Consider the following 18,208-nt stretch of genomic DNA (forward strand, 5'->3'; position numbering starts at 1 on the left):
CTGATTTTATATATTTTCCAGCAATCAGAAAAGCACATGAAATGGCTGATCGATCCCTTACCAGTAAATGTTCGCGTAATTGTATCTGTAAATGTCGAAACCTGCCCCCAAGCTTGGAGGTAAATCACGTCCTGTTATTCTTCTGGTGTATGGGTTTTTCATGGTGGGTAAAGGACGCTGGATGATAAAAGGAAATTCCTACATTTTAACAAAATTTCCATATTACTCAAAGTGGAATGGAAAGTGACCATGCAGAAGCGGTCATCTGTCTGCTAGGAATGAGAAATGTTATACTGATGATTGAGCGTTTCACTACTAGTGATGAGTGAATGTGCTCGGATAAGGTGTTATCTGAACAGTTATCATAGAGAAATTCAGAAAAAAAATCATAAGAAAATGGCCTCACCAAAACCTTGTGAAATGACCAATGCACTAGCCGGATGCAGCAGGCCCCCACTGATAAAGGCAGGAGCAGCACAAGTGCAAGCTACTGATGAGAGCAGCCACTTACTGACCTGGCAAATTATGGAGAGGTTGGGTGCGTAATAGCAAAAAGCACACAGCTTGCGTAGGATGCCAGTCACACAGGGAAGTGTGATGCAAAGTGTCTGGATAACAGCCTAGTGATCACTCCCATAGTATTAGCAGGCGGGCTGTTCAGCACTATAAATGCACCACAGAGACAGACGCCCCAATACAATCCCCAGGAAGAAGCACTTGCGAAACGCACGTTGGGGTTTGGAAGGTCAGCGTGTCACTTGACAGTGCATACACGTGGGGACACAAGCTCAGGTAATATGTATTGATTATGGGCTATTTGTTGCTTGATTATGTGAAGTCTTCTATTCTGATGGTTCTAGTTCTGATTTTACTGTACTTGGCTGATGAAATATTGGGTTTCCTTTTAAGATGTGCACCTAAAAATTGGGCTGCACACACATGGTCCGTGTGCTTTCTGATTTTCTTTACCGCTTCATTGGGGGACACAGGTTACCATGGGTGTATGCTGCTGCTGCTAGGAGGCTGACACTATGCAAAATAAGAAAAGTAGCTCCTCCCTCAGCAGTATACACCCACCAACAGGCACCAAGTACCTCAGTTTGTGCTTAGTGTTAGGAGGCGGACCTGGATCTTCCCAGATTCGCATCTAACCTTTTTCCTTTCAGGTTTTGTTGTTTTTTATTAACCTTTTTCCATTTGTTTTTCAGATACAGCTTCGGGGAAACAGGGTGTAAATTCTCACCCTGCCTTCCCATATCATGCGGCTGAGCTAGCAATGTGGTGTCGCCCACATAGCATCCCTCAGGCCACAGGCAGGACTCTATCCCCTACCACCCTCATGGGTGCTTCTGGGCGTAAACCGGTGTCTAGTCCTTGCCGATTCCCCTCCTCACCCCTCTCTCCGAAGAGGGCTGATAGGAAGACGGTGGTCACCGGCGGTGACCTCCCCCCTTCTCTGGAGGGGTTGACGCCGTCTTCTGCACTGTAGGGACAGTACGGGAAGGAGGACACTGTATTGTCATTGTCTCCCATCGACCCTCTCCATCTAGAGGCCCCTGCGGTATGCCTCCTCATTATATACCATGCTGAAAAAGAAGACGGACACTCCACATAGGAGTCTACAGTACCACAACCCCTCATGGCCGCGCACTTTATTAATAGCAGCTTCATAGTTCACTCAGCGCCCGGGTCCTGCGGTGTCCCCACCGCTATCACCCCCCCCCCCCCTCCGGGGTATCTGCTTCACCCTAGTACATAGAGCTTTTCCTGTCAAGCGCCGGCATCGGCGGCTTCACTTTCATTTTCACAGGTGTTTTCCCTTTTCAGCGCACGCTTTTTTGGCGCTTATTTTTCCTTCATAGTCAGGCCTGGAAGTCCGCATGAGGCATGCCCCTCTCCTCAGCCCAGCCAATCGTGGGGGCGCTTTATGTAACACCGCCCCATTTTCTGACAGCCTATCACGCCGGTCGAACTCTAGCCACTCCCATCGCTAAGGTCCTTCACTGCTCCAGCATCATAATGCAGCCCAGCACCTTGTACACCTCCCTGGCAGCACACGGACTTACTATTCGGGGGACACAGTCACCCTCCTGCTTGCTGCGGATCGCTGGTAACTGGTAGGCTCTGTCTTTCTCCCTGGGCCACCTTATAGCGCTCCTCTGCACTATCTTTACTTCACTAGAGAGTGTTACTCTACATATGCCCAACTCCACAAGGGCTCCCCTCGCTAGGCCCACCGTAACTCATTACGCCTGTGCACGCTGTAAGAAAAAGTCTACGTTAAGTCAGTCGTTGCCTCTCTGCCGTCCTGCAGTACCTCCACCATGTCTGCCCCACAGGAGCACACTGACTCCCGGGATGAGAGCACTCCCCCTGCACCGGAGTGGGCCATTGCAATGTCTCAGTCGGTTGCAGACCTGACTAAAGTAGTATCCCAGTCCCTGGTCTAGGTCTTAGAATGACTTCCACAGCCGCCAGCACCTGACCGCGACCTCCAAAGGGACAGCCTGGGTCGAAGTTCAAGGAAACGGGCTCTGTCTGGCTCTTCTTCCAGCTCACCAGGTCCCTCTGCAACATCCAGGCTGCTTTCTTCATCCGAGCTCCCCTCGGAGGAGGAGGACCTTGGGTCAGATATAGATTCACATTCCGGGTCAGACTCGGATACAGACCACACGTCCAAAACATAGGACATGGTGGATAGCCTTATCTCGGCTATTACTCAAACGCTAAAGCTCCCATCACACATAGCGATCTCGCTAGCGAGATCGCTGCTGAGTCACAAGTTATGTGACGCAACAGCGATCTCACCAGGAAGATCGCTGTGTGTAACAGCTATCAGCGACCGGCCCCCCTGCCGGTTATCGCTGATCGTTCCTGAAAGGTCAGGACTTTTTTTGGGTCGTTGGTCTCCCGCTGGCCAGCACGCATCACTGCGTGTGACAGGTGGGAGAGCAACGACCAGCGATCAGCGCGCTGGTAACCAAGGTAAACGTCGGGTTTCTAAGCAGCGCACGCGCGCCGCTTAGAAACCCGATGTGTACCTTAGTTACCAGCTCCCTGCACCAACGCGCTGGTAACTAACGTACACAGCGACGCGCCTGCTCGGAGTCGCTGGTGCTGATCGCTGGTGAAGCTGCCTGTTTGACAGCTCACCAGCGATCATGTAGCGACACACCAGCGATTCTGACAAGTTGATATCGTTGTCAGGATCGCTGGTGAGTCGCTATATGTGACGGGGCCCTAAGGTTAAAGGAAGACGAGATGCCTACACAGGACTCCTCTGTCTCATTTAAATGTGCAAGACCTCCCTCCCGAACCTTTCCCAAACACAAAGAGTTCGATGCTACTTTAACCAAACACTGGGAACACGCATAAAAGCGGTTTTCAGGACGCAAGCAGCTAGACGTGCTATATCCCTTTAACTCGGACCTTCTCACAGAGTGGGCCGCGTCCCCTAAGGTGGATCCGCCGGTTTCTCGTCTATCTTCCAAGACAGTTCTATCTCTACTGGACGGTGCGTCACTTAAGGACTCGACGGACAGGCAGATCGAATCACTGACAAAATCTATTTTTGAGGTGACTGGCGCCTCTCTCTGCCCCAGCTTCGCCTTCACTTGGGTGGTGAAAGCCATCTCAGTCTGGGCAAAGATACTTTGTAAGGGCATTTTAGCGTCAGGTCCTCAAGATGAGCTAGCGGAATTAGCAGATCAAATTGCTCATGCAGGTAAATACCTTCTAGCTGCCTCCCTGGATGCAGCTGGGTGCTCCGCAAGAGCAAACAGCAACAGCGTGGCCATACGCCGCATGCTTTGGTTGAAGTCATGGAATGCAGACACCACCTCTAAGAATACAAATAAAAAATGAAGACAATGCCTCAAAAGTTGGTGAAAAATTCTTTCTGTTTCTTTATTCTGCCATCTGTGGCGACATTTCGATCTTTTTCAAGCACAGCACATGAAACAATAACCTCATTTAAATAGTCTCCAAAACTACCCCTCAATTAGCAATAACCAATCAACAGCAAACATTAACAATTATATATCAACAATACAGTTAATACACTTAAAAACATCCCAATACATCAGGGATCATAAGAGCATCAATGCAGCATCAGAAACGGCCCACCTGATCGTTCATCACACTCATAAACTTTAATATTTATGCCACAAACGCATACACATCACATAAAGAGGCTGATTGGTGGAGCGATACCACTCTGTAGCCTTTTTGTTACCATAGTGATCATCCATTGTGGAGCCACCTCCTGTCCACCTTGTCCAATAAGAAGGATGTGTGATCTGCGCATGTCTCGGCGTCCTTCCCTCATTGGTAATCATCCAGCTCTCAGTAATAGACTCTGTGCAAGCTCTGACGTCACAAAAGGTCCTTCAGCACTTCCTGCATAGTCACCAGCATCACATGGTGCAGTCACATGATTCAAAAGGTCCTTCATCAGTGAGATTTCAGATTAATCCTAACCCGTTATTCATATTATATAATAACAAATAGACTATAGCTCAATGAATCATATTAATAACAATCCATTATCCAGCAATTAAATATACCGTATTAACCCTTATGTGTCCAACCTATCTAAAGCATTAATCATTACCCCCAAATCAACTATAACACTAATTATAATCAAGCAGTCAATTGTTAAAGCAAGGTACATGCTGCACATAATATGAATTTAATAGTCCCATCCAGGATAAAATTCAATTACAGTGCAACCCCCAGGTCAGAGCATGATGGGTAATCTCTCATAAAAAAAGAGGACGTAATGTAATTAATCACAAGCCTCTCCAGGCAACTATCCCAAAAATTGAAAAAATTTTTGAAAAAATTGAAAAAAACTGAAAAATTTTTTTAAAGTGAACTCCATCAGCGATATCCCATAATGCTCTCACCTTCACATCATTGCATCACATCAGCATGGATATACACAATCTTTATTCAACAACCCCCACAAAGACAGTGTTATATGGTAATTGAAATCCATTTATTCATAATGAAAAATCACATAAGTGTCAATATATAGGAAAATTAATACACATAAACAGGTTAAGATATCCATGTGACAACAGGGCTGAAATAACAACATTCTTATTTCCTCAAATTTCTTCTTATGACATGATTATTTCAGACATCCGAGGGAAAACAAGGGCTTCCGTAATCCGATACTCATTCACATCAATCAAATAAATACCCCAACAATAGGTGGTAAATGGGATAAATTCAAACATACAGTTAAAAACAATACACAGAGGAAAAATCAGTGAAACACATCCCTAATGCAGGTAAAATATCACAGCAGGCATCCCTGTTGATTATATTCTATATGCACCTCTGAGAAGTCGTTCACTAACCTAGCATTCCAAGGGTCCAGGCTTTTTGGGGCCAGGCTGGACCAGATAATATCTGACACGACTGGGGGTAAGAGCACCTCGCTTCCTCAGTCTAGACCTAAGCGCTTCTTTAACAGAAAGCCTCACTGACCGTTTAGGTCCTTTCGACCCTTCCCTTCTTCGGAAGGTTCCTCACACCAGGACCGCCCCTCTACCTCCTGAGAGCGGAGGAGACCATCATTCAAACCCTCGCACCACTGGAGACAAAAGGGCAGGACCCCCAAGCCCTCTGACTCCCGTTCCAACAGATTTTCTTCCAAGTGATGGGTCACCCCCCACCTGGAAGTTTTTCCAGAGTGGGAGGCAGACTTCTTTCCTACAGGGACGAGTGGCTGTCGGTTGTCAACGACACCTGGGTAAGGGAAATCATTACGTCAGGTTACAAAATCGAATTTTCTTACCTCCCAGAGAGACGCATCTTTCTGTCTCGTCCTCCGAAACAGCCTTCTCAGACTCCAGGGTTCCTCCAGGCCGTCTCTTCCCTCCTATCCAGCGGGGTAATTGTACCCGTTCCTCAGGACGAATGGTTTTCGGGGTTCTATTTGAATCTCTACGTAGTCCCGAAAAAAGACGGCTCGCTCCGTCCAATCTTAGACCTCAGACTTCTGAATCGGCACGTTCGGATCCACCACTTCAGGATGGAGTCCCTACACTCAGTGATCGCCTCCATGGAACCGGGGGAATACCTCTGCTCCATAGACATTCAGGATGCGTATCTCCACATCCCTATCTGTGTGCAGCACCAAAGATTCCTTCGATTTGCGATCCAGGACGATCACTACCAATTCACAGTTCTCCCCTCCAGCCTAGCATTGGCTCCCAGGGTCTTCATGAAGGTCATGGCCATCCTTCGGTCCAGGGGGATTCTGATAATCCCTTACCTGGACGATCTATTGATCAAGGGCACATCCCGCCAAGATTGCCTTCACAGTCTTCAGATCACCCTCGACACTCTGACCCTCCTCGGCTGGCTAATCAACACGGAGAAGTCCACTCTGTACCCCACTCGGTGACTAGCTTTCCTGGGGATGGAGTTCGACACGAACCTGGCCCAGGTGTTCCTTCCGAAGCACAAGGTTACCGCTCTCTCGAAGGGACTCCTGATCCCTGAATCGGCCACTCCCCATTCCGCTTCAGTTCTGCATGAGAATCCTGGGGAGGATGATAGCCTCCATGGAAGCTGTCCCCTTTGCCCAGTTCCACACACATCCTCTTCAGCTGTCCATCCTTTCTGCCTGGGACAAGACTTCAGTCTCTCTGGACTGCCCCATTCTCCTGCCTCTCAAGGTGAGGCAATCCCTGACCTGGTGGACTGTTATGAATGGGTCACCGAGGAGAAAAAAGCAAAACGAGCTAAGTCACAGAAAACCAGAGAGGTTGGTAACTATGCAGATTGCAGATCCCTGATCCTACCACACAACTAGCAGCAGCCGTGGAGCGTACCTACGATGTTCCTAGACGCTTTGTCACAGCTGGAGGACTAAATAAGCCTGAAGCATGAAAAGGGGAAAACTAACTGCCCCAGAGCAGACCCCAAAGGAATAGATAGCCCCCACACATGTATTGACGGCGAAACATGATGAAGGCACAAACACAGGCAGGAAAATAGGCTGAGCAAATGATGAGGCCCAAACTAACTAGAAAGGAAAGGAAAGACACTGTCTGCAACCTGCAAAAAACCCTACAAAAATAATGTCCAACACTTCTGATAGCAAAATTAACCCTGAAGTCACTAGACTTCTTCCACTATATCAGCACTCTGAAATATTCTGAGACAGAGCAAAAAGAGACCAAACTAGTAAGGGACAAAAAAGCAAATTGGCAAAATACTGATAAATAAGAGTGGAAATTCAGCACAGCCCCCAGCCGGGGCTGGCTGACCACACAAAAAACTGAATAGACCAACAAAATCAAGTGTGAACATTAGCAGAAAAACTTAGCTTTAGATGACTGGAACAGAGCTGAAAACCAAGAGCTGACAAGCCAGAAGGAATCACCAGCAACTAAATAGGGCGTCGGCTGTCTTAAATCCAATCTGAGACTCCTGAGGTCCAATCGTCATCCTCATTCTCAGGTGGCAGATCTCCACCGATCAAATCAGCCTCACTACATCCTGTTACCATCAGAGGGAGTCTGGAAGGAGAACTCACAACTGGTGAACCAGAGCATTAACTCGCAACAGTACCCCCCCCCCCCTTGAGGAGGGGTCACCGAACCCTCATCCACGCCACCAGGCCGATCAGGATTGGTTCGTGCTTTTCACCGGGCCCATCTATTGGCATGAATATCGGAGGCAGAGACCCAAGAATTATCCTCCTTATCATAACCCTTCCATTTGACAAAATACTGGAGTCTCCGTCTAGCCAAACGAGAATCCAATATTTTCTCTAACGGACATTGCCTTCAACCAACACAGGATCAGGAGGTGCTGCCATAGGAACCACTGGCTCAACAAACCTCTTCAACAGAGATTTGTGAAATACGTTATGGATCTTGAACGTAACTGGAAGAGCCAATCGAAACGAAACAGGATTAAGAATTTCCAAAATTTTATAAGGACCAATAAATCTTGGCTTAAATTTAGGAGATGCAACCTTCATAGGAATATTCTTAGACGACAAGCAAACCATATCACCCACTTTAAACCGGGGACCAATGGTCCTATGCCGGTTGGAAAATCGCTGGGCCTTTTCCTGAGAGAGTGACAACTTATCCACCACTTGGTCCCATATTTGCTGCAGAACTAGCTCTATTGTTCAGTGCGAATTCGGCCAAGGGCAAAAATGAGACCCAATCATCCTGATCAGCAGATATAAAACATCTCAAATAAGACTCCAAGGTCTGGTTTGATCTGTCTGTCCATTGGTCTGGGGATGAAACACGGAGGAGAAGGATAACTGAATTCTCAGATTGGAACAAAAGGCTCTCCAGAATCTGGAAACAAACTGGACTCCTCTGTCGGACACAATGTTCTCAGGAATCCCATGTAACCGAACCACCTGTTGTAAAAACAAGGGCACCAACTCAGCGGAAGATGGCAACTTTGGGAATGGTACAAGATGGACCATCTTCGAAAATCTATCACAAATCACCCAGATAAGTCATTCTCTGAGAGACAGGAAGATCAGAAATAAAATCCAATGAGATATGTGTCCATGGCCTCTTGGGCACCGGCAAGGGCACCAGCATCCCACTAGAACGAGAACAGGGTTTAGACCGAGAACAAGTCCCACAAGACTACAAAATTCCTGACGTCACGAGATAAGGCAGGCCACCAAAAGGACCGACTCACCATATCTCTAGTACCAAAAATACCTGGATGAGCAGCCAATGCGGAGCAATGAATTTCAGACATCACTCTCTTTCTCCACTGGTCAGGAACATACAATTTTCCCATAGGGCAACGCTCAGGTTTATCCTCCTGAAATTCCTCCAGGGCGCGTCTCAAATCGGGCGAAATGGCAGAAAGAACTACCCCCTCACCTAGGATGGTAGTAGGCTCGGTCACACTAAGAGAATCGGCAAAGAAACTCCTAGAAAGGGCGTCTTCCTTAACATTCTTAGTGCCCGGAAGAAAACAGACCACAAAATCAAAACGCGTGAAAAACAAGGCCCATCTAGCCTGTCTAGGATTCAAGCGTTTGGCCGACTCCAGATAAATCAAATTCTTGTGATCGGTGAGGATCACGACTTGATGTCTAGCTCCCTCCAACCAATGTCTCCACTCCTCAAATGCCCACTTCATGGCCAACAATTCCCGATTCCCCACGTCATAGTTGCTTTCAGATGGGGAGAACTTTCGAGAAAAGAAGGCACAGGGATTCATCTTTGAAGTCACAGGGTCTTTTTGGGACAAAGCAGCTCATGCACCAATCTCAGAAGCATCTACCTCCACCTGAAATGGAAGTGAGACATCAGGTTGCCGTAAAACTGGAGCTGAAGTAAATCTCTGCTTAAGCTCCTGAAATTCTGAGATACCCTCAGGAGACCAATTCAGCACATCAGTGCCCTTCTTGGTCAGATCAGTCAGTGGTTTGACAATACCAGAAAAATTACCTATAAATTTACGATAGAAATTAGCAAAACCCAAAAACTTCTGGAGGGCCTTCAAAGAAGTAGGCTGAACCCAATCATAAATGGCCTGTACCTTGGCCGGGTCCATTTCAATAGTCGATGGAGACAAGATAAATCCCAAAGATGAAATCCTCTGTACACCAAAGAGGCATTTCAATCCCTTAACAAACAGGGAATTCTCCCTCAAAATCCGGAACACAGTCCGGACGTGTTCCACATGAGAATCCCAATCACTAGAAAAGATCAAAATATCATCCAGATAGATGATCAAAAACTTGTCCACAAAGTCACGGAAAATATTCTTAAAGGACTGGAAGACAGAAGGGGCATTAGTGAGCCCAAAAGGCATCACCAGATACTCAAAATTTCCCTCCGGAGTATTAAACGCCGTCTTCCATTCATCCCCGTGCTTGATGCGAATAAGATTATATGCCCCCCTGAGGTCAAGCTTAGTAAACCAGCAGGCACTCTTAACTCTGGAGAATAAATCAGACATCAGAGGTAACGGATACTGATATTTAACCGTCATCTTGTTAAGGGAACGATAATCAATACACGGTCAGTGGATGCTGCCTTCGTCTATCCTGCACGGGAGATCATTTCTCCCTCTTCAGTGGCAGGTCATCACCACTGACGCCAGCCTCCTCGTGTGGGGAGCGGTTTTCCATCAAAAAACAGCACAAGGACGCTGGAACGCCCAGGAAGCCCTTCTTCCCATCAACCTTCTGGAAATCAGGGCAAACTTCTTTGCTCTCCTCGGCTGGCAGTCTCTTCTCGCGGGCAAACCAGACCGCATTTAATCAGACAACGCCATGGCTGTGGCATACATAAATGACCAGGGCAGAACTCGCAGCAAACGAGTAATGTTAGAAGTTGCAAAGATCCTGCGCTGGGCAGAAAGTCACGTTCCAGCCATCTCAGCTGTTCACATTTCGGGGGTGGAAAATTGGGCGGCCGACTTCCTAAGCCGCCAGGGCCTAGCATCAGGCGAGTGGTCTCTCCACCCCACGACCTTCAGCCAGATCTGTCAGCATTGGGGCACTCCGGACGTCGACCTCATGGCGTCTTGGATGAACCACAAGGTCCCACGCATCGTAGCGAGGTCCAGGGACCCTCTGGCCATCGGTTGCGACGCACTGGTGATTCCATGGTCCCAATTTCGACTCCCTTATCTGTTCCCACCCCTTGCCTTGATTCCAAGAGTGGTAAAAAAGATAACGTCAGAGGGCATTCTAGTCATTCCAGATTGGCCAAGACGGCCTTGGTATGCGGAGCTAGTGAACATGCTCTCGGACGTCCCTTGGAGGCTTCCAGACTGTCTAGATCTTCTCTCGCAAGGCCCCTCTACCACCAGAGTTCTCAGTCTCGGAGTTTCACGGCATGGCCGTTGAGGCTGCGGTTTTGAGGGAATCAGGTCTGTCCCACCAAGTCTTTCAGACCATGATCAGAGCTAGAAAACCTGCATCTTCCCGCATTTACCATAGGTACTGGAAGGCCTTTTTCCGATGGTGCGACGACAACCATGTATTTCCAATGTCCTTCTCCCTTCTGTCCATCCTTGGCTTCCTTCAGTCCGGCCTAGACTCAGGCCTGTTCCTCAGTACCCTGAAGGAACAGGTCTCAGCTCTGTCTATTTTCCAGAGGGATCTGTCCTCCATGCCACAGCTTAAGACCTTTCTCCAGGGAGGTGCCCACCTGGCCCCTCCCCACCATCCTCCGATTGATCCGTGGGATCTTAACCTCATCCTTAGCGCTCTCCAAAGTGCGCCTTTCGAGCCCATTCAGTCCATTCCTCTTTCCCTCCTGTCATGGAAAGTGACATTCCTAACTGCCATTATGTCCATTAGGAGAGTCTCAGAGCTAGCGGCTTTATCCTGTCGTTCCCCGTACCTGGTTCTTCATCAGAATGAGGTTGTCCTCAGGCCCGTTCCTTCGTTCCTTCCCAAAGTGGTAACCTCTTTCCACATCAACGAGGACATCGTCCTTCCCTCCTTTTGTCCTTCACCTGTTCACCCGCTGGAGAAGTCTCTCCTGTTCCGGGAGTGAGAGCCCACTCCACCCGTGCTGTATGGGCTTTGTGGGCTGTCCGTCACCAAGCTTCAGCACTTCAGATCTGCAGGGCTGCGACATGGTCGTCCTTGCACACTTTTGCAAGGCTCTACTGGGTTCATACCCAGGCCTCGTCCGATGCAAGCTTAGGTAGGAAGGTACTGCAGGCGGCGGTAGCTCACCGTCCGACCTAAGTCTTTTCTTCACGTTGCTTAAGTTCTTTCCCACCCTTGGGACTGCTTTGGGATGTCCCATGGTAATCTGTGTCCCCCATTGAAGCGATAAAGAAAGAAAGAAGGATTTTTGGTACTCACCGTAAAATATCTTTCTTGGAGCCTTTATTGGGGGACACAGCACCCTCCCTAAGTTGTACCATGTTGGGCCTACGAGCCTCTTGTTGAGTTGGTACATATTTTGTGAGTTCATGTTACTTCTCCTACTGCTTTTTTCACCAACTGAGATGCTTAGTGCCTGTCGGTGGGTGTATACTGCCAAGAGAGGAGCTACTTTTCTTGTTTTGCATAGTGTCAGCCTCCTAGCAGCAGCAGCATACCCCCATGGTAACCTGTGTCCCCCAATGAAGGCTCCAAGAAAGAGATTTTACGGTGAGTCCTAAAAATCCTTCTTTTTTTCTCATGCCCATTTACATTGATGAGTGCATCTGATTCTCACGTCCACTCACTGCATGCTGCGACTTTTGACTCGTCCGATTAGAACTGAGGAAACACATGCAGATGAGCGCTGACTCGTTGAATAACATTGATCAGAGTGTAATGTGATGTTTTCTCGCATTGCACTCCTCCGTATAACCTGCCAGTGTGAGCGAGGCCTTAGAAAAATAAAAAACATAAACGGGGAAGCTTTCAGTGTGCATTTTCCACGCCCAGGGTGCCACTTGTATTGTCTCCAGGTACTTAGATTATACGATTGATAAAGGTTAATATCTATGTGCTTCTTTATAGATTGTGGCCAACTCTCCATCTGGATCCTTTGAATCCAAAAGATGTGAAGTCTCTGATAAATGTTGAGTGCAGTGCAACTACTATTTTATTAACCAAAGAACAGGTACGTTTTTATTGTACGAAGCATCTTTTATAATTTTTATTTTTTTACCTATGAGTTTGATATTTATTAAGGCAAATATATAGATATTTCTATATGTACAGTGTTTTTTTTGTTTTTTTTTCTATATTTACGGTGAAAGTATGTGTGTGATTATATTGCGCAATGTTTCCTGCTTCCTGACAGCCCTGATTTAAAAGAATAGGTATAATTGATTAGTTTCACCTTACCAAAATCTTCTAATAATCTTTTATATTCTTTTTTTGCCCTAGGAAAGGAAACTGGAGAGACATTGTCGGTCCGCTACAACCTGCAATCCTTTATATGTAACTTTATTGGCTAAAATATTGATCTGGTAGGTGGAAATATACCTGTGCTTCTTATAGGGGGGGACCTGTCAGCTGTCCTGACATATCTTGAAAGGGATACTCCAGGGAGATAAAAAAAAAATTTGATTTTTGTGCTGTTTCTGCACTCATAAACTATAAAGATGAGATACCCGGTTCACTTTAATTCTCTTTATAGCCCTTGTAATGCTGTGTGACAGAAGCTGCTCCTCACTGCTCCCCCTCCCGTCCCGGAAAATAAGTCACACACCAGTGTGCAGATTCCCCCTGTGAGTAACAGGCAGTCTGTGATGAGGGGGCGTGACTTGCTCCCTGCTGGTATCCCTGCAGTGAAGCAGATATTATCAGGGGACTAGCTGCTGCTACTAAAAGCCAGGAGCAGGCCAAGCCCCTGCCAGGACTGCTCACTTCAGACATTATCAGGGGGCTGGTATGACAGAAGCTGCTCTTCACTGCACTGCCCACCTCTCAGTCAAGGAACATTACAGCGGTGTGCAGCTTCCCGCTGTTATCAGCCAATCTCCAGCAGTGAGAAGCTGCTCCTGCCACCCGGAATCACAAGGGTTAAGGCCCCGTTACACGCTTCAATGTCCCAGCGATCCCACCAACGATCCGACGTGGATGGGATCGCTGGGACGTAGTTAGCTGATCGCTGGTGAGCTGTCACATAGACAGACCCACCAACGAGCAAGCTGGTAGCCAAGGTAAACAGCAGGTAACTAAGAGCTGCACGGCTCTTAGATACCCGCTGTTTACATTGGAAACCAGCTCCCAGCGTTGCTGATCGTTGGTCTCTCGCTGTCACACGCAGCGATGCGCGCTGGCCAGCGGAAGACCAACGATCAAAAAATGGCCCAGGACGTTCGAGCGCGATCAGCGATACCCGGCAGCTGATGCATGTCACACACAGCGATATCTCGCTGTGTGTGACGGGGCCTTTATCATGGTCTGAAAGATGTTTATCTCCCTGAAGTACCCCTTTAAGAAAAAAAACAAAACAAAGTTTACCATAATATTACAATTTTGAAGCATCTTTTCTTGAAGATTCTTAACCCCTTAGCGACCGCCAATACGCCTTTTAACGGCGGGATTTAACTGTACTAAAACCATAGCGCCGCTAATTCACGGCGCTGTGGAGAAAGTGAATAGCGCCCCCAGTGTCGGATTTTCTCCGGGGTCTCAGCTGACGGGGGTAGGAGTGAGAACTAGGGTCCCCGGTCCCCCCCGGTACCTCTCCGTGGTCCAGGGTCCCCTTCCGGTGGTCCCGCATCCCGCCAGCGTCCTCCGGTGGGCGCCGCCATCTGGGATCCGGAGAAAATGGAGGGCGCAATCTCCGGCTGGCAGATTCCATTCATTCATTTTGATCACGATGATAAACTATCTTCGTGATCAAAATAGTACATAATCCCCCCATTTATCACCCCCTTAGTTAGGCCAACATAACGAAATAAAGAAAATATTTTTTTTTTCAGTTTTCCATTAGGGCTAGGACTAGAGTTAGGGTTAGGGCTAGGGTTAGAATTAGGGTTAGGGCGAACTAAGATTAGGATTAGGGATTAGGGTTGGGATTAGGGTTAGGGGTGTGTTGGGGTTAGGGTTGGAGCAAGAATTGAGGGGTTTCCACTATTTACCAACTTTGGGGGTCTAAAAATTGGGTATAAAAAATCACTTTTGTGGAAATAAAAAATACTTTTTTTATTTTCATGGCTCTGCGTTTATAAACTTCTGTGAAGCGCTTGGGGGTTCAAAGTGCTCACCACACATCTAGATAAGTTCCTTAGGGGGTCTAATTTCCAAAATGGGGTCACTTGTGGGGGGTTTCCACTGTTTAGGCCCATCAGGGGCTCTGCAAACGCAACATAACGCCCACAGAACATTCCATCAAAGTCTGCATTCCAAAATGGCACTCCTTCCCTTCCGAGCTCTCCCATGCGCCCAAACAGTGGTTCCCCCCACATATGGGGTATCGGCGTACTCAGGACAAATCGCACAACAACTGTGGGGGTATGATTTCTCCTGTTACCCTTGTAAAAATAAAAATTTGGGCGCGAAAAGATCATTTTTGTGGAAAAAAAAATGGATTTCTTATTTTCACGGCTCTACGTTATAAACTGCTGTGAAGCACTTGAAGGTTCAAATTGCTCACCACACATCTACATAAGTTCCTTAATGGGTCTAGTTTCCAAAATGGGGTCACTTGTGGGGGGTTTCCACTGTTTTGGCACAGTAAGGGCTCTCCGAACGCAACATGGCATCCGATCTCAATTCCAGCCAATTCTGCGTTGAAAAAGTCAAACGGCGCTCCATCCCTTGCGAGCTCTGCCGTGTGCTGAAAAAGTGGTTTACCCCCACATATGGGGTATCGGCGTATTCAGGAGAAATTGTACAACAAATTTTGTGGTTGATTTTCTCTTTTAACACTTGTGAAAATAAGAATTGGTTCTGAAGTAAATTTTTTACAAAAAAAAAGTTAAATGTTAATTTTTTCCTTCCACATTGCTTTAGTTCCTGTGAAGCACTTAAAGGGTTAATAAACTTCTTGAATGTGGTTTTGAGCACCTTGAGGGGTCTAGTTTTTAGAATGGTGCCACTTTTGGGTATTTTCTGTCATGTACACCCCTCAAAATGACTTTAAATATGTGGTCCCTAAAAAAAAAAAAAAAAAAAATGGTTTTGTAAATTTTGTTGTAAAAATGAGAAATCGCTGGTCAACTTTTAACCCTTATAACTTCCTAACCAAAAAAAAATTTTGCTTCCAAAATTGTGGTGATGTAAAGTAAACATGTGGGAAATGTTATTTATTAAGAAATTTGTGTGACATATCTCTCTGATTTAAGGGCATAAAAATTTAAAGTTTTAAAATTACAAAATTTTCGCCATATTTCCATTTTTTTCATAAATAAACACAAGACTTATCGAAGAAATTTTACCTCTAACATGAAGTACAATATGTCACGAAAAAACAGTCTCAGAATCAGCGGGATCCATTAAAGCGTTCCAGAGTTATAACTTCATAAAGGGACAGTGGTCAGAATTGTAAAAATTGGCCTGGTCATTAAGCTGCAAACTGGCTCCGTCACTAAGGGGTTAAAGATGCGTATTGTATAGTTCATCTGTTGTTGTTATTGAAAATCAATGAATACATTAATAACTGGATGCCAGTCAGTTTTTTTGATATTCGTGAATAGTACAATACACTTGTAAAAAGGGAAGCATAATCTGGGAGTGACCTGTCACTGCTTTAATCTTGATCCTACGAAGAGAATGTAATCAATACCATTAGTAATGTGTGTTGTGTCCAGGGCTGCCAGCATGGGGGACATTACCGATGTGTTGCCGCTTTGCCTCCAGTGTCAGGACACAGTGTCTTTGTATCGACTTGCACTTCACGCGGTGCAGGAATTCCTGCCAACTGCAAAAGACAAGGAGTTCATGAAAGAGGTGAGAACCCAGCACTTCTAAGGCCTGAAGCAATCATTAATATTTAGTATGGCATCTCCAGCAGGACTTTTTTTTTTTTTTTTTTTTAAGGCTTTTTTATGTGGTTTCCAAGATGGAGTCTGCCCGAAAAAGCAGAGTTATTACAGCACATGAAAGACTTAATTGGAATAATAGAATCAGCATGCATACCACTATAGGAGATATATGGGACCGTCAGCGGACCTCACAGGGTCCCTATAGGTCCTCACAGGGTCCCTATAGGTCAAGTGCTCAGGATCCAAGGCTACATCCGTCTTGCAAAGTAAAGACTAATGCATCGTCTTTGATTCTCCTGAGACAACAGTTTAACTTGCCTGAACTAGTTTCTTAGTTTTTGTATTTTTACTTTGTTCTCTATATTATGAGCTTTCTTACGATGTCCCTAATAAGTTGCGCACAGGTTATGGTAAAGCAGAAGAGAAAAGTACAGTTCCATGGTCATATTGCAGATCCTCTTTCTCTGTGCTACATTAGTGAAGCCATTGACAATAGCGATATCACTTATCTGTATTTTACTCTAGATTCTTAGCCTGATCAGTGTGAGCCACAATGGAGTGAGTGAATGTGAGCTGATGGAGCTGTGCCCTGGGCTGACATGGCCAATATTGACATTTTTGGTCCATCACCTTTATAAGATGGTTGTACTTAGGTATAGCTGTGGGCTACTCCAGTTTCAACATCTCCAGGTATGTTCTAACACTGTATATGTTTTCGATCATTAATCTACGTTAATATTAGAATTTTTTTATCAATACATACTTTATGATGTAATGTTTACACCTATAATTTCTCAGGGACATTGAAGGCAGGATGCCCTATGCTCTAATCTGGATTTTATAGAACGTTTAAAATGTATATTCAATTAATTGGGAAGAGTGGTTGTAGAATTTGGATATATGGAAATATTAAATGGGTATTTCCAAAATAGAAAGTGATCCCCTATCCAAACTATTGGATACAAGATACTATTTGTGGGGATCCAATCAGTACGTCACTCATCAATCGCGAGAACTTTAAAGGGAATCTGTCACCACGCTTTGGCTATGTAATCTGAGCGCTCCATAATGTGGGAGTAGAGAGCCTGATTCCAAGAATGTGTCACTTACAGGGTCGTGCTTTGCTGTTTCAATATAATCAGTGTTTTATCAGCAGGAGATTATCACTACAGGACAACTGTCCTTGTGCATCCTGGTCCAACCATGCCCCCAGAACTAATTAGCTTCTTTCTGCGAGTAAACGTTGTACACAGAAATCTGCCAATCAGTGGTATGGGTTGGGTTATACAGGGCTCAGCATTCTGAGCTCTGCTAAATCTGCAAACAATGAAACTGTGATTCTATCTTAACTGCTGTACCTGGTAAACTAAATGCTACATCGCCGGAATCAGTGTCTCAGCCCCTAGCTCGTGCTGCTGGCAGATTACATAGCAAAAACTAAGCCCCTGAAATGGCCAAAACAATGTCTGGTAGCCAAAAACCATGTTTACGTGTAGGGACGCATGGGTGTGTAATTTTGTGGGTAGCAAAGAGGTATGTGTAAGAAAGTAGGCAAAAGTGGCATATAATATAAATAAATATAGGTATGGTATGGGCATTTTTAAGGATTGCTATCTGCATTTATACGAGGTGAAGTCTATTCCCATTTTTGTGCATTCTCTCTTCAGGCGTGGGAAGCTGCGAGGCTGGAGTATATGCAAGGAGGGCCCAATATTGTGCCCGAGTACAGAGAAAAGCTCATACAATACTTCACTGCACAGCTAAGGTACAGTACACTGGGGTTTGGCTTACTAAA

The 18,208-nt window shown here is 46.1% G+C and overlaps 1 protein-coding gene across 7 annotated transcripts in view; it reads left to right on the forward strand.

Annotated features, from left to right (window-relative positions):
- NPHP3 (nephrocystin 3) overlaps positions 1 to 18,208 on the forward strand; it is a 123,734-nt gene that overhangs the window by 78,191 nt on the left and 27,335 nt on the right. For all 7 annotated transcript variants that reach the window (XR_012231089.1, XR_012231088.1, XR_012231087.1 and 4 more), the window contains exons 14-19: positions 22 to 119; positions 12,491 to 12,593; positions 12,863 to 12,945; positions 16,240 to 16,378; positions 16,939 to 17,103; positions 18,081 to 18,178. Coding sequence is in view for 4 of the 7 variants with exons in the window: in XM_073569580.1 (XP_073425681.1) it covers positions 22 to 119; positions 12,491 to 12,593; positions 12,863 to 12,945; positions 16,240 to 16,378; positions 16,939 to 17,103; positions 18,081 to 18,178 (686 nt within the window). In the remaining 3 variants the exon portion in view is untranslated. The remainder of the gene's footprint in view (positions 1 to 21; positions 120 to 12,490; positions 12,594 to 12,862; positions 12,946 to 16,239; positions 16,379 to 16,938; positions 17,104 to 18,080; positions 18,179 to 18,208) is intronic.

The sequence above is a fragment of the Dendrobates tinctorius genome, unplaced genomic scaffold (genome assembly GCF_039654945.1).
Source record: "Dendrobates tinctorius isolate UK_male_01 unplaced genomic scaffold, ASM3965494v1 ptg000005l, whole genome shotgun sequence".
Taxonomy (NCBI): Eukaryota; Metazoa; Chordata; class Amphibia; order Anura; family Dendrobatidae; genus Dendrobates; species Dendrobates tinctorius.